We start from the raw sequence: 17,419 nt of genomic DNA on the forward strand, positions 1-17,419 counted from the left end.
ATTTTATTACATTTTATTAGAATAATTATTAAATTATATGCAGTTATTTAGATTGGGTTGTTTCTTCGCGTGTCCGTCACCAGGTGGCGCTGTAACACCAGCAGCAGAAAACGCCTTAGACACACAACAGCCCGAGATTAAATTTCATTGCTGCACCTTTAAAAAAGGTGTGTCAGGAGAGAATAAATACTTTCACTTTTACAGGCAAACCTGGAGCTATGAAATGGCGGCTCAACATTGTGAGTATGATCCAACATGTTTTAAATAGGCATTTAAGGCAATTTTACTACATTGAAACTTTCTTTTAACTATAATATCAGTGTAATATCTTTAATATCATTTTAAATTTTACTTTATTGCCTATCTGTTACATGTCGACATGGCTCACATTTGGTATCCCAAACACAGGATACCACTTCCTTATCATTGTGCTTCCGTATTGTTTTTCCCCCATGTCTTTTACAAACATTTGCTGTTTTGTAGATCCAGTGTATGCATTTTTTTGTTATTTAGCCATTAGAAAGAAAATACATTTTTACAAAGTGAAGCATATAATAACATGACCATAGCAGCTTTAAAATCATTTTATTAGATTTGGTGCTTGACACTCAATTTTTATTTTTATTTTTAAACTTTAAAATAAAATAAACATATCAGCAAATCCCTAAATGTCACTAATTTACTATTATTATTATTATTATTATTATTATTATTATTATTATTATTATTATTATTATTATTATTATTATTCAGATTTAGTTGATTTCTAGGGAAACATTTGTCTCTAAAATATAACTCGGCAAAAAAAAAAAAAAAAAAAAAAACAGATAACAATCTGATCTGACCATGAGCTCCCAGGATACTTGTTATGTGGTCACAATGTGAGGTAACAGTAGCTTGAAGTGTAACTGTGTGTTCATACTGTGATTCATTTCTGGACATTCACTGACACAAATTCATTGGTTTACCTCGTGTAAACTGTTAAGAGTCATAAGAACTGCTCCACAGGTTCATGAGCAATAATTGTTTATGGATCATTTAAAAAGTATGAAAGCCCTTTCTAATAAATGAATGAGCAAACCTTAGTAAACAATCTTGCATGATTTATTTAATCTCCTCCAAGAATTTTGCGTCTGAAAGAAAAACTCCTACAAATGCATATGCAACAGACCAGCCACAAAATAACCCTGTTCATGACTTCTCAGCGCTAATTCTTTAGTAAATTCTGACAGTAGTACATAAGAGGCTAGCACAAGCTGTTAGTAAATCTGGCCCATAGCATGTGAAAACCTATACCATGTGTGTTACAATATTATTTAAAAACTTTGGCTTCAGCAAGTTATCAGATAAACGCATTTCAACAGGGTCTTTCAAATCACTCCTGGAGCCTCACCAGTGCTGCTTATATTGGATGTTTTGCTTATTGGACACACCCAAATCAGGTCATGGAGTACTCTACCAATCAGCTGATGAGTTTATTTATCTCACATCCAAAATTTGCAATACTGGGAAGGTTTAAAAGATTAATAATTTTTCAGCACCGATGTAAGCAGTTTTGAAACTCATCTTGCAATTAATCAACAGATTTATCGGACCAAAAGGAGAGAGGACCAGGGCGGAAGAGAAGAAACAGCATGAGTGAGCCTCCAAACAGTAAGTACAAAGACAAAGTCCATAAAAAGCCTTCTTGTAAAACCTTCTTACCATTATGTATTGTTATATATTATTTTGACACTCTGTTACGACCAGTGTTGGTGGTAATGCATTACAAGTAAATCAAGTTACGTAATCAGATTACTTTTTAGTTACTAAAGTAACGCAGTACTTTTAAATTTACAACAAAATCTCTGAGTTACTTTTTCAAATAAGTAATGCAAGTGACTTATGATGTATTGGCTAATGCTGTGCTCACACCGAACGCTAGCTTCTAGTTGGAAGCTTGAACATTTTGAATCTACTTGCGTCCACAGCGAATTAGACGTGTATAATTTGAGCGTTTTGAAGCTAAATAAACCCATTTTCGAGGCGAAAGAGGCAAGTGGAAGGGGCAAGTGCTAGGCGGTTGTCTGTTTGCAAGATGGCTGATGTTGATGGAGCATTCATCGAGACACTCACTGCTCTGTATTTGCTCTGGTGAGCAGAACAGTGGCGTAGGGCTCAGCGTTGCAGTACTTGGGCCTACCAAACCCTCTGGAGGCATACCCAGTTGGGCGAGTTTTACCCCTTCCTTTAGGAGCTGCGCTTGGATAACAGTTACTTTCAGTGGTACTTCTGCCTGCCCCACACCCAGTTTGATGACCTGTTGTCCAGTATGAGGCATTTGTTAAACTTTTAGTGTGAAAGGGCCTTTACATTTGCCAAAAAAAAAAAAAAAAAAAATTAAAAAACACAAGCCCAGTGAGAAAAAGTAATGCAAAAGTAACATCAATCAATCAATCAATCAATCAACTTTATTTATACAGTACTTTTACAATGACGATTGTTTCAAAGCAGCTTCACAGTGTCAAACAGGATAATATTGCAACAAAATTAGATTTGGCTGTACAGTCGTACTGGAGAAAACAGTGATGTTATCAGCTTATTTTAATTTATCATATAGCGACAATGTTGGCAGATCAGTATTATAGTTTATAGAATTAAATAAGACCTAATTAATGAATTTTATTTGTATATTCAGTTAAATAATTTGGATCATAACTTTAGTGTCCCCAACTGAGCAAGCAAAGCAAAGGTGACAGTGGCAAGGAACCCAAACTCATTCAGGGCATGATGGAGAAAAATAAACCTTGGGAGAAACCAGACTCAGTCGGGGTGCCAGTTCTCCTCTGGCCTATTAACACACCGTGTAAGATTATTATTCTGGCAACTTTACAGGTCAGAAATCATATTAGATCGGAATATTCAAAATTTCAGGGTATCACGCAAGAGACGGGTTCATTTAGGATGGCTCTTCGATTACAAAAGAGTATGAATACTTGAAATGAATAATGAGTATAAATAACTTGAGTTATTATTGCGCCGGAGACGGGTTTATTGAGCATGACGTGCCGGTGAGGCAAATTCAGAGGAGACAACAAATGACACGGCTCAGCAGACAGTCCAGGACGTGTTGGTAATGTCTGGGCGCAGGTCCACCATCCGATCCGGACAGGGCCCAGATCCGGGATAAACCTCGGGATAAACAGAGAGACTAACATTAGCGTAGATGTCACTCTTTTTATGATGTAACGAGTACATCAGGTGTTATGGGAAGTGTTCCCGGTTCCGGCTGACCTAGTTAATGCAGCCTAACAATCAGTCAATTGAATTGAATAATGAAAGTTAAAAATGTTCTATGTGTATGCCATAGTAAAGAGATGTGTTTTTAGTCTAGATTTAAACTGACAGAGTGTGTCTGCTTCCCGAACAATGCTAGGAAGACTGTTCCAGAGTTTAGATGCTAACTAGGAAAAGGATCGACCGCCTGCAGTTGATTTAGATACTCTAGGTATTATCAACTGGCCAGAGTTTTGAGACCGCAATAGACGTGATGGAGTATAATGGGTTAAGAGCTCGCTTAAGTACCGGGGAGCTAAACTATTTAGTGCTTTGTAAGTAATAAGCAAGATGTAAAAATATATCCAATGTTAAACAGGGAGCCAGTGCAGTGTTGACAGAACTGGACTAATATGATCATACTTCCTGGTTCTAGTAAGAACTCTAGCTGCTGTGTTTTGGACTAGCTGGAGTTTGTTTATTAAGCGAGCAGGGCAACCACCCAGTAGAGCATTACAATAATCTAGCCTCTTGCTCATGAACGCATGTACTAACTGTTCAGCATTTTGCATTGAAAGCATGTGCCGTAATTTAGATATATTTTTAAGATGATAGAATGCGGTTTTACAGATGCTAGAAACGTGGCTTTCAAATGAAAGATTGGTATCAAAGAGCACACCCAGGTTCCTCACTGATGACGAGGGCTTGACAGAGCAGTCATCAAGTGTTAGACAGTATTCTCGGTTACTACTTGTGGAGCTTTTCTGTCCAATAATTAAAAAACATTTTTTATCTGAATTAAGTTACAAGAAATTACTATTCATCCGATTTTTTATATCAGCTATGCATTCCGTTAATCTTGTGAATTGCTAAGTTTCGTCAGGGCGTGAAGAAATATAGAGCTGAGTATTGTCAGCATAACAATGAAAACTAACGCCATGCTTCCTAATGATATCTCCGAGTGGTAGCATATACAGGGTAATAAGCAACGGTCCTAACACTGAGCCTTGCGGTACCCCATACTGAACTTGTGATCGGTGTGACATCTCTTCATTTATTGCTACAAACTGATAACGGTCAGATAAGTACGATTTAAACCATGCCAATGCAATTCCACTTGTGCCAACATAATTTTCGAGTCTATTCAAAAGAATATTGTGATCGATAGTATCGAATGCAGCGCAAAGATCGAGTAACAACCACGATCAGATGATAGGAGTAATCATTTGTAATCATTTGTAACTCTAATGAGAGCTGTCTCAGTACTATGATACGGTCTAAATCCTGACTGGAAATTGTAGTGGACAGCACATTCCAGGGCCCAGTTTATGGCCGGGCCCCTCTTTGCCTGTAAAGGTGGACAAAGGTTTGCTACATTTTGATTGGATCTTGTTGGACTAGCACAAACAAAATGTCCAACGGCATCAGATAAAGATGCTTGGACAACAGCCAGACACCTCTTTGAGGGCAAGAAGAAGACCTCTAGTACCAAGCCCAGGAAGGACAGGACTTCTCATTGGTCCACATGCAGTTTCTGCCCTTCACCCACCTAGAGACTGATCCCTAATGTCCTGGTTTGTGACGGCCATAAACATTCCTCAGGACTTCAGCAGTAGTGGTGAAACAAAGAAAGACCAAAACTGATCCATCCAAATCCATTCACAACTATGTTTGGAAACCTTAAGACTGATGTAAACTACACATATCCATCTCATACTTATTCAGAGAAATAAGTATTCGCAGTGACAGCTATTTGTAATGCAACATCTTCCACAAATTCAGCTGTTAATGAACAAATGAATGAACACATGACAGTTTCTTTTCCTGGCATGTTTGGTGTCTATTTGTTTAGTATATTCCCAAGGGTATTCTAATGGTGGTTTGGAAAGTGAGAAATGCATTGATAAACTTTACTGTGCACACTATGCAAATGAGTTCCACAGGGGAAGAAAGGAGGGCAACACTGTGTGCCCTCTCTGATGTCAGCAGCCAATAACAACACTGGAATGGAGAAGCGCCAAATTGCAATCAACTCCTATTCGGAAAAGGATAAAGGTACCCTTTCAATAGACACACCTTGTTCTGAGTCTGTCCGCTGAGGATTAGACTGTGACAGAGCAACCAGGGAGTCTCCTCCACGCGAGAGACAAACAGTTCACCAAGTTCTGAGTCTGTCCGCCAAGGATTAGACTGTGACAGAGCAATAAAGTTCTGATTCTCTGGTTTAACCAGAGAGACAACACAAGATCTGAGGATCTGAATCTACAGTTTGTGAGGCAGCAACAGATACGACAACGTTTTGAGCCTACAGCCTGTGAGGAAAGAGACATTAACCAACACTACGTTCAGAGTTTTAGTCCAGCGAGATGACTACAGCACGTCCCGAGTCTCCATGCCAGAGACAAACAGTTCACCAGGTTCTAGCTCTCCTTGCTAAAGAGACCAGAGCAGATTGACCAACTTCTGAGTGTCTGGTCCAAAGAGGCAGAAGACACACAGAGACATTTGCAACAAGGTTAAGGTCAGGAGAGCACCTACTTCAAGGTTCCTTCGTCTGCGTGGTCCAGGTTAAGGACCTTCTGCACCTACTTCAGGGCCTCATCCGCGTGTTCCAGATTGTAGGACCCTTTGGTGCCCCAGGAGATCAGCATCCCACATATCTTCGTGTTCAAGGCTGTTGAAACAGATTCCAGCTCCTTTCTTCACTGCATAGTCTCCCAGCAAAACCAGTGGAAGAAGTCATCACCATCGGACTGCTTACTCAACCACGTGGAACGTAAATATCACTTAACCAAACCTCTTTCTAGAGACCTTGGCATTGTTGTATATTATCAGTATATGATTTTGTAATTTACATTACAAGTAATATAACTGATGCTAGTTAATAACAAATATTCTTTTGTTTATTTGTTTGATACATAAGGTTCTTCACCTTAATTTCAGAAAAACAACCGTTTATCTTTCCATAAGATAATGTAACTCTTCTGTAGCCACACTTAACTTACTCACATGTATTTTATGCATTTTACACACTTTATTCCTTTATCATTCATTGTATTGATTTAGTAGTTGTGTTAATTGTTCTGTTTATCTTTTGTTAATAAAATCTATTTTATTACAATTGTGTCTTCCTTGTGCTGATAAAACAGAAAAGGCTCTACAAGTTAGAAATCTCACCAATCTTTCAGATAAATCAGCTGACCAACTCTCCCCCCTTTACATTCATTATAAATGACTGGGCAGCCTCCTGTGCGGAGTGTTCTCATACAGCCAAGGTAAAAGGCCTTGACTAGTGTCCCAAACTAACAGGGGGGAAGGTGGTCATCTGATGTACTCATAACCACACCTTAAGTGACGTGTGATCCAAAATTCACAACGTCAGCGGTGACGTGAGTACCAATCACTACCCTACTTAGTGTCCTTGGGTGGACAAAAGTAAAAATCACAACAAAATCCTCACAGATGCCATTTCTTTCTAAAAAGGAGCATAATTGGGAAGACACTGCCTTTTCTAGTATTTTTGATAGAAACGGTAGATTCGAGATTTGCCTGTAATTCAGTGGTAGCATATACAGGGTGAAAAGCAACGGTCCTAACACTGAGCCTTGCGGTACTCCATACTGAACTTGTGATCGCTGTGACATCTCTTCATTTACTGCTACAAACTGATAACGGTCAGATAAGTACGATTTAAACCATGCCAAAGCAGTTCCACTAACGCCAACATAATTTTTGAGTCTAATCAAAAGAATATTGTGGTTGATAGTATCGAATGCAGCGCTAAGATCGAGTAACACTAATAGAGAGATACAACAACGATCAGATGATAAGAGTAAATCATTTGTAACTCTAATTAGAGCAGTCTCAGTACTATGATACGGTCTAAATCATGACTGGAAATCCTCACATATACCATTCCTTTCTAAAATGGAAAATAATTGTGAAAACACTGCCTTTTCTAGTATTTTTGACAGAAATGGTAGATTCGAGATTGGCCTGTAATTGACTAATTCTTTAGGTTCAGTTGCATTTTTTTTAATAAGTGGTTTAATTATAGCCAACTTAATTATAGCCAAGTTTCTTCTCCTCCTATAGTAGTGAATGAGTGTAATTTTTCCTCAGTGACACTACAGTGCTCTGTCTGAAGTGATACTGTAATAGACGGCGGCATGGTTATAATTTTATTCCTAATATTATCAATCTTACTAGTAAAGAAGTTCATAAAGTCCTTACTGCTGTGCTGTTTACGAACATCAGAAGCTGAAGCTTTATTTTTTGATAATTTAGCCACTTTATTGAATAAATACCTAGGGTTGTGTTTGTTTTCTTCTAAAAGAGTTGAGAAATAAGCAGATCTAGTAGTTTTTATGGCCTTTCTATATGCCATCATGCTCTCTTTCCACAAATTGCGAAAAACCTCCAGTTTTGTTTTCTTCCAGCTGCGCTCCATTTTTCTGGCTGTTGTTTTAAGGGCCCAAATGTGCTCGTTGTACCACGGCGTTGGATTATTTGCTTTAATCTTCTTTAAGTGCCGGGGAGCAACTGTGTCTTAAGTGCTGGTAAAGAGAAAGTCAATAGTTTCTGTTGCAACATCGAGTTCCTCTTGGCTATCTGTAATGCTGAGGAGATGGAACTGATGAGGAAGATTATGCACAAAGCAATCTTTAGTCGCAGCGGTTATCGTCCTGCCATATTTGAAGCGAGGGGACGGCTTTGCAGCCTTAGGTAAATTAAGTATACATGATATTAGGTAATGATCTGAGATGTCATCGCTCTGCTGCAGAATTTCAATGGTATCAACATTTATTCCATGTGACAGTATTAGATCTAAAGTATAAGGCGATGAGTGGGTCCCGATACGTGTTGTCTAACTCCAATAGAGTTTAGAATGTCTCTAAATGCCAATCCCAATGCGTCTTTTTCATTGTCAACATGGATATTAAAATCCCCAACTATTAGTGCTTTATCTGCAGCCAGTACAACTCTGATAGAAAACCAGCAAATTCTTTGATAAAGTCTGTATTGTGGCCTGGTGGCCTGTATACAGTAGCTCAAACGGGATTTATCATTTACACTACACAGCGTTACATAAAGCACCAAAACTTCAAAGGAATTATATTTGAAACTAGATTTCTGAGTAATACTTAAGATATTATTATAATTACAGCAACACCTCCCCCTTTACCTTTCAGATGTGGCTCATGTTTGTAACAATAATCTCGGGGGGTGCACTCATTTAAAGTAATGTAATCGTCAGGTTTTAGCCAGGTTTCTGTCAAACACAGCACATCTAAGTTATGATCTATAATCATATCATTAACAATAAGTGCTTTTGGCGAAAGGGATCGAATATTCAGCAACTCAAGCTTTATCAATTGTTCATCCGTATTATATCTGTTGTTTATTTTGTAACAAAAACGACTATGTGAGTTTAATGTCTCAGGGAATAATTAACTCAAAAGGGATTTAATATTCAATATTCATGAATTTATGAATATAATTTGCTAGTCGTTCATTACGTATTAAAATTTTCCGATATCAATCAATCAACTTTATTTATATAGCGCTTTTACAATCACGATTGTGTCAAAGCAGCTTCACAGTGTCAAACAGGATAATATTGCGACAAAATTAGATTTGGCTGTACAGTCGTACTGGAGTAAACAGTGATGTTATCAGCTTATTTTAATCTATCATATAGCGACAATGTTGGCATATCAGTATTATAGTTTATAGAATTAAATAAGACCTAATTCATACATTTTATTTGTATAATAAGTTGAATAACTTTAATCATATTTTTAGTGTCCCCAACTGAGCAAGCCAAGCCAAAGGCGACAGTGGCAAGGAACCAAAACTCCATCAGGGCGTGATGGAGAAAAATAAACCTTGGGAGAAACCAGACTCAGTCAGACTCACACCGTGTAAGATTATTATACTGGCAACCTTACAGGTCAGAAATCATATTAGATTTGAATATTCAAAATTTCAGGGTATCACGGAAGAGACAGATTTATTTGGAAATAAATGATGGGATGGCGCGTCGATTACACAAGAGTATGAATACATGAAAGATCGGAATTATTGTGCCGAAGACGGGTTTTGAGCATGTCGTGCCAGTGAGGCAAATTCGGAGGAGACACCATTTGACACGGCTCAGCAGACACTCCAGGATGAGCTGGTCATGTCCAGGCAGGTCCACCATCCGATCCGGACAGGGCCCACCATCCGATTTCCCGATAGGGAAAAATGTTTAATTAAATACAAGTAACCCTTTACGGAATTGCTTGAAATTATCTTACTAAGTTTGTCCTGCAAATTAGTTATAGACTTTCAAATCAATTCTCAATAAGGGATTACTGCTTTACGAGCGCATAAGAATCATTAACTTTACTGATCAGGACAAAGTCAATATTTCAAATGGTCGTACAAGTTACTTTACTAAAATAGTAGCATAAGCAGTTAGGTAACGTTAGATCGTAAGTTTCATTGACTTTGTGTATGTGGAAGAATAACAGATTCAACTCATTAAATGTCTTTTGGAGGTTTAATAAACACAGACTAAAAACAACACTACAATTCACACAGAAAGTACACACTAAATATGCATCAAGAGAGTAGAAATATAGATAGTAAACGAAAGAATATGGTACATAAACGAAGATACTGAATAGACCAAAATTAGAGAGAGAGAGAGAGAGAGAGAGAGATAGGGAGAGAGATAGGGAGAGAGAGAGAGAGAGAGAGAGAGAGAGAGAGAGAGAGAGAGAGAGAGAGAGAGAGAGAGAGAGAGAGAGAGAGAGAGAGAGAGAGAGAGAGAGAGAAACAGCTTCCACTTCAGTTCATCACACACAGAGGCCTCAAGAAGTTAACTTGTCCCAACGGGAAATAGCACAAACCTTTTAACAGCAGTTTGGATTTTAGAAATAAGAATACTTGCTTTAGTTTTGGCTTTTCGCGTGTGTGCGATGGATGCGATGCAAAAGCGAGGAGAGGAAGGAAGAGAGAGTGTTGGGGCCTGCTGGCCCAATAGTCGTGTGTGGGCCTCGGTTTCTGGTCCCACACAGCACATGGCTCTGTGTATGGAGGCCCTCCCTGCTTGGAGGGCCTGCATTGGTGGCCTGGCTCAAGGGCCAGCCACGATGACGTGTTGGTTCAGCCAGAGAGAGAAGAGAGAGAGAGGGGGAGGGCATCCGAGCATCTCTTTTTAAGGTCTGGGAGTAGTCACGCCCTCCTGGGGTAGACTTGACCAATGAGATTGTTGGGATTTCCAAGCGGGAAATTCCTCTGGAGATTTTATGGCTCTTTGTTTCAAGCTTGAATCAGTGGGTCTCTGACCATTCATACTCTAATTAATGCAACAAACACACACTGCATTTTCTGAATAAGTGACATACATGGAAATGTAAGTCGTGAAGTGAGCATTAATTTGATAGGAGACATGTCATATAGGAGGTTACCTGAACTAGTACATTGTTAAGACAAAGACAAAAAGATGCAAAATACCATACAGAAGAAACATCTTACAAGACAGTTATGTGTTTACATATAATGTCCTGGGGTGCATGTTCATTTATAGATGGTTTGTCTATAATTTGAGGCAAAAGCATGTGTTTTACAAGCTTCGTGTCTTAAACTCTTTGTGTCTGAAACTTTTCCTGTAGCCAAATTCTTTTGGGCCGTAAAACGTCTTATCAGATGGTTTCCAGGGTAACGGAGAATCTTTCTCTGTTGTGTTGGGGGAAGGTCTGTTACTAAGCACAAAGCATTCAAAACATATTTGTTAAATGTAACTGGCGATTGTGTGTTTGATTCGCCTGAGTCGCTACAATTTGTTGGACATCAATTAATTTTTTACTGTTGAATGGTTTTGATGTGTTTTTGTATTTACTAATTCGGGGAACAGACACAGTCTCTATGTGATAATATCTAGGTGAAAGAGTCTCTATGTGCTGGGATTTAGCTGACTCTGGTGACGTGAGACAGCTAGTAGAAGTTTGGTTTTGCCAGTTTGTCTAGGTGAGTCAAGGTTTAGTGAGAAAAACATAACCCATTGCTTTCCATAAAAAGTAACTAAGTAATGCAATTAGTTACTTTTTTTAGGGAGTAACACAATATTGTAATGCATAATTTTTTTTCCCAACACTGAAAACTGATTGTAAAGAGTTCGTAGGTAAGGAACGAGAGGACAAGGGGTCGGCTTGGACTGCTGACGTCTCTTTTATTAAATAACTCAAAATCAACAACGTGCACACTTCATCGTGTGTCTTTTCATATGCTCAGTTTCGGTTTCGCTTCCGGGTCGTTCCACTTCCGGGTTCCGGTAAGCTCAATGTCTCAGTGGGGGGAACGTCAGCAGTCCGTCTCTCTCTCCCATGCTTCCGATTCTGCCAGCGTTTTAAGCTCTCTCCACGCCCGTTACTGGAATAAGAGACAGATGTTATCAATCTGCGTCCAACCCACTCACTTACCGCTCGTCCCGCGGCTCTCTCTCCCGCTGCAGACCTCGCTGAACCACGCCCCCCTTGCCACATACCCCCACCGCCCGACTCAGGCCGGGGATGCGTCCTTTCTGCAAACCCCCCCGCACCCCGCACCCCCATTTCTGAAGAGGAAGTCTGCCACAGCCATCTGTGGATCACCTGGCCTGTGGACCACCTTGAACTTAAAAGGCTGTAGAGCTAGATACCAACGGGTGATCCGCGCGTTGGTATCCTTCATGCGGTGGAGCCATTGGAGAGGAGCGTGGTCCGAACAAAGGGTGAACTCCCTCCCCAGGAGGTAGTAGCGGAGGGTGAGAACGGCCCACCTGATGGCAAGGCATTCCTTTTCTATGGTGCTGTACTTAGCCTCTCTCTTGGAGAGCTTGCGGCTAATGTACAGCACCGGCCGCTCTCCCCCCTCCACCTCCTGGGTCAGTACTGCGCCCAACCCTCTGTCCGACGCGTCAGTGTGCAACACAAAAAGGAGAGAAAAGTCAGGGGAGTGTAAAAGCGGCCCGCCACACAGAGCAGCCTTAACTTGGGTGAAGGCCTGCTGGCACGGCTCCGTCCATTGGACCGTATCTGGTAGCCCCTTTCTAGTGAGGTCAGTCAGAGGGCTGGTGAGGTCCGAATAATTGGGTATAAACCGCCTATAATATCCCGCCAGCCCTAGGAACTGCCTCACCTCCTTTTTGATCTTGGGCCTTGGGCAGGTCGCAATTGCTGCGGCCTTATCAATTTGGGGACGCACCTGTCCATGGCCCAAGTGGAAGCCCAGATACCTTACTTCCACCCGCCCAATTGCACACTTCTTCGGGTTGGCCGTGAGCCCCACTCCTCTCAGCGACCTTAGGACCGCCCTGACATACCGCATATGCCGCTGCCAATCGTGACTGTAAATCACGATATCATCCAGATAAGCAGCAGCATATGCGGCATGGGGACACAAAATCCTGTCCATGAGCCGCTGAAAGGTGGCGGGAGCACCGAACAACCCGACTGGAAGTGTGACAAATTGGTGCAATCCAAACGCCGTGGTGAAAGCTGTTTTTTCTTTGGACAATGGAGACAAGGGGATCTGCCAATAGCCCTTCGTTAAGTCCAATGTCGAATAAAATCGAGCCGTGCCCAGCCGATCAAGCAACTCTTCAACCCGCGGCATTGGATAGGCGTCGAATTTCGACACAGCATTCACCTTGCGATAGTCCACGCAGAACCTGACCGAGCCGTCGGTTTTAGGGACCAAAACCCTAACGCCCGGCTCGGTCTCGATATGGTGCTGAATCAGGTCGGTACGTCCCGGTAGGGGCGAGAACACGTCGGCAAACTCCGCCTGTAATTTAGATAAATCAGCGAGTTGGTACGGTGAGAGGTGATCTCCACCAGGGGCCAGCGCGACTGATTGTGCTTTGATGCTCGCCTCTGGCCCGAGATCATCCTCTCCCCCGATCACCGTTGCCAACAACACTGATTCCACCTCGTTCCATTTTTTAAGGAGATTGAGGTGATATATTTGACGAGCCCCGTTCCTATCGGACCGTATCACATCATAATCGAGATCCCCAATTTGTCGTGCGACCTCAAACGGCCCCTGCCACTTTGACATTAATTTTGAGCTTGACTTAGGGAGTAATACAAGCACTTTCTCTCCCGGTGTGAATTTGCGTAGTTTAGTACCCCTGTTATACGACCGGCTCTGGCGGTCCTGGGCTTGCAACAAATTCTCTCTGGATAGCCGCCCCAGTGTGTGGAGTTTTGTTCGCAAGTCCAGTACATATTGAATTTCGTTTTTCGCCACAGAAGGTCCCTCCTCCCAAGTCTCTTGTAGGACATCCAGCACCCCCCGAGGCTGGCGTCCGTAGAGAAGCTCGAAGGGGGAAAACCCCGTGGAGGCTTGCGGCACCTCCCGCACGGCGAATAAGAGGGGTTCTAACCACTTGTCCCAATTTTTGGCGTCTTCCTGAACGAACTTACGGATCATGGATTTAAGTGTGCGATTAAACCGCTCGACCAAGCCATCCGTTTGTGGGTGATAGACGCTTGTTCGAATGGATTTAATGCCCAATAACCTGTACAGTTCGCGTAACGTACGTGACATAAACGCCGTGCCTTGGTCGGTGAGGATTTCTTTCGGAACCCCCACCCGGGAGATAAGACGAAACAGTGCGTCCGCAACACTTTTCGCCAAAATGTTGCAGAGAGCCACTGCTTCCGGGTATCGTGTTGCGTAGTCCACGATGACTAACGCAAAACGATGCCTGCGTGCGGATTGCTCTAATGGCCCGATGAGGTCCATCCCAATTCTTTCGAAGGGGGCCTGCATTAACGGGAGGGGGCGCAATGGCGCTTTTGGAGCGGCCAGTGGGTTTACCAACTGACATTCCGGACAAGACGCGCACAACCTGCGCACGTTGTCGTGAATGCCTGGCCAAAAAAATCGGGTCATGAGGCGATTCAGCGTGGCCGCCTGTCCCAAGTGGCCCGCCATCGGATTAGAATGAGCATGGAAAAGCATTTTCCGGCGGCTCTTAGGAACTAACAACTGGGTTGTATCCATTTTTGTCTGAGTGTCTTGGGTCACTCGATACAACCGGTCTTTTAATATGGCAAAATAGGGATAGGTGACGGGCAAGGCGGGTTGGAGAGACTGGCCGTCGATGTATCGGACCTGTTGGAAGGCGTGCTTAAGGGTCTCATCCTGTTACTGCTCCAGAGGAAAGTCATCGCGGTCCGAGAGAATCAGTCTCTCGATCCCGCTCAGTTCCTCTGGAGCGGTCTCCAGTGGTCCCGTTTCGGTCTCCCCAACCTGTACTCGTGCCGACCCTATCCGAGCCTTTTTCCCCCAAGCGGCATCCGCACATAACGACCCCAATAAAGCCGAAAAGGCGGGCCAATTTGTCCCCAAAATTAGCGGATGCCGGAGGTGAGGACTAACCGCCACCTCTACACTATGCTTTTCTCCCCTAAACTGAATCGTGATTGGGACGACCGGATACTCCACCACATCCCCGTGCACACACCGCACCTTAACCACGCGGCTTTTATCCAATGCCCCCGGCTGCATCAGGTTTTGATGGATAGAGGTTTGGTTACATCCTGAATCCACCAAGGCCTGATATGTACCCCCCTTGATACTCACGGGTATTTGGTACTCTCCTGCCTGATCGGGGGTGGCCTGCGGGACGTCCGGAACCCGGATCATTGTCCCGATGTCCATCATGGGACACCGGTCCACAAAATGATCCGGGTCCCCGCAACGCCAACAGGCCAGCCCAGGCCTACCCGCCGCCCCAGTGGCAGAGAGTGGGTTGGACAATGGACGTGGAGAGAGGGAGGAACCGGAAGCATGATCCCCTCCCGCCCCCATCAGCTGGAATTCCCGAACTGCCCCGGGCCCATCCCGGCCTCGGGGGGGAATACGAGGGGGGCGGGACCTAGGGAGAGGGACAGGGCGAGAGAGAGAGACAGATGGGAGAGAGAGAGAAGTAGAGGTGGGGGAGAGAGAGGTAGATGTTAGAGGGGGTTCGCTGACCCCAGGGCACGCCACCATGTGGTCCTCCGCCAGGTTGATGGCCGTCTCCAGCGACGTGGGCCGGTGGCACTGGACCCACTCGGCGGTTCGCTTGGGGAGCCGAATGATGAACTGCTCCAGCACCACCAGATCGATAATATGGTCCACGTCGCTTCCGCCGGCCAATAGCCACTTGCGGCAGGAGTCCCGGAGCTGCTGGGCCATCGCGAAGGGCTGGCCGGCCTCGCCCCAGTCCAGGGAACGGAAACGTTGACGATGTTGTTCTGGCGACCGGCCGACCTGCTGGATGATGGCCATCTTCAGATCTTCATAGACCAGGAGGTTCGCCACCGGTAGTTGTTGGGCGGCCGCCTGGGCTTCTCCAGATAGAAGGGGGATGAGGTGCACCGGCCACTGTGCACGGGGCCACCCGCAGGCCTCCGCCGTCCGTTGGAATAGTTCCAGGAAGGCATCGGGATCGTCCTGTGGCCCCATCTTGTGCAGCGGCACGTACCCCGGTGCGCCGGTCTGCCCGGCGGCCTCGGCGCGAGCCTCCCAGTCGAGCCAGCTCCGAAACCTCTCGCAGTCCTCCTGCTGGCCTTGGACGATCGCTGCGAATCTTCGTTCTTGATCCGTCCTAAGGTCCAGCAGTGCCTGATGTTCCTCGAGGTGTAGGACCGCGAGGGACGAGATGATCTCCGCAAGTGGGGTGGAGGACGGTGTTTGCATGGCGGCGGCTTGGTCCTGCTTCCTTCCCGGGTTTCGGCACCAGTGTAAAGAGTTCGTAGGTAAGGAAGGAAGAGGACAAGGGGTCAGCTTGGACTGCTGACGTCTCTTTTATTAAATAACTCAAAATCAACAACGTGCACACTTCAGCGTGTGTCTTTTCATATGCTCAGTTTCGGTTTCGCTTCCGGGTCGTTCCACTTCCGGGTTCCGGTAAGCTCAATGTCTCAGTGGGGGGAACATCAGCAGTCCGTCTCTCTCTCCCATGCTTCCGATTCTGCCAGCGTTTTAAGCTCTCTCCACGCCCATTACTGGAATAAGAGACAGGTCTTATCAATCTGCGTCCAACCCACCCACTTACCACTCGTCCCGCGGCTCTCTCTCCTGCTGCAGACCTCGCTGAACCACGCCCCCCTTGCCACACTGATATTAACATTGCAATACTTCTGTCAATCTGGATGGTTCTGTTTTAAGCAAGAACTATCTTCCTATTCATGCAACTTACCATGGGTAAAAGCAGTGAGTGCAGCGTTAACAGAACAGAACCAACATAAATGTATTGCAGATATCATCAATGTTCTTAATGACAATCATTTTATGTAACAACTAGGGCTGTCAATCGATTGAAATATTTAATTGTGATTAATCGCATATTTGTTATGAGTTAACTTGCGATTAATCGCAAATTAATCACACCTTTTTATCAGTAAATGTACCTTAAATTAATATTTTTTCAAGTTTTTAAATACTCTAATCAACATGGGTATGGACAAACATGCATGCTTTATGCAAATGTACGTTGACTATTAGTGAAATCATATTCACAGCATAAAGAGAATAGTATCAAAGGTCACAGATGTTTTCTCTTAAGCATGTCTCTTAAGCCTAAGACTAAAAATTCAGAATAAGCTGAGATTTATCTCATTTTAAGAATATAAATAAAGGTAGTTTTTACACTGGCAGTTTAGTTCAGAACAGGGCACAGTTCGCATGAAAAAGTGGCTATTTGAAAGCTGTCATGCGGACCTGTGAGCACACTAGGGTCCCGAACCCGAGACCAAATCCTGGAGGAGGTGCTTCGAGCTTGTTTGCATTCGAACTGTGCCGCAATTTTATGTTAACAGTGTGAAAAACATGGACTCAGGAGCACTCTTGTTCAGAAAAGTAACCTCTGCATCCGTTTTAGCTGATTATAATGTATAGTTCAATAAAACACATACTAAGTGGTGAAGGGGTTATTTTTTTACCTCGAATATGAGCGAGAGCGAGCTTGCAGTGTATTCGCGCATCACTCATACACTGCTCCCTTCACAAGCAACAAAAGCCCCCTTCATCCAATATATTGACCTGCTATCATACCCTGTGGATGTTTGTGATCATGTAAGATGCATGCAAATGCCCCAGGGTTCAACAGAATCAATTTGACCAGTGCTGCAGTGGAAAC

The 17,419-nt window shown here is 43.5% G+C and overlaps 1 protein-coding gene across 1 annotated transcript in view; it reads left to right on the top strand.

Moving 5' to 3' along the window:
• The first annotated feature begins 226 nt into the window (after positions 1-226).
• Positions 227-17,419, top strand: part of LOC137048435 (uncharacterized) — a 28,200-nt gene continuing 11,007 nt past the window's right edge. The window contains exons 1-2 of the mRNA XM_067426596.1: positions 227-239; positions 1,585-1,653. Of these exons, the coding sequence (XP_067282697.1) occupies positions 1,635-1,653 (19 nt within the window). The 5' untranslated portion in view covers positions 227-239; positions 1,585-1,634. The remainder of the gene's footprint in view (positions 240-1,584; positions 1,654-17,419) is intronic.

This window comes from Pseudorasbora parva, chromosome 2 (genome assembly GCF_024679245.1).
Source record: "Pseudorasbora parva isolate DD20220531a chromosome 2, ASM2467924v1, whole genome shotgun sequence".
Lineage (NCBI taxonomy): Eukaryota > Metazoa > Chordata > Actinopteri > Cypriniformes > Gobionidae > Pseudorasbora > Pseudorasbora parva.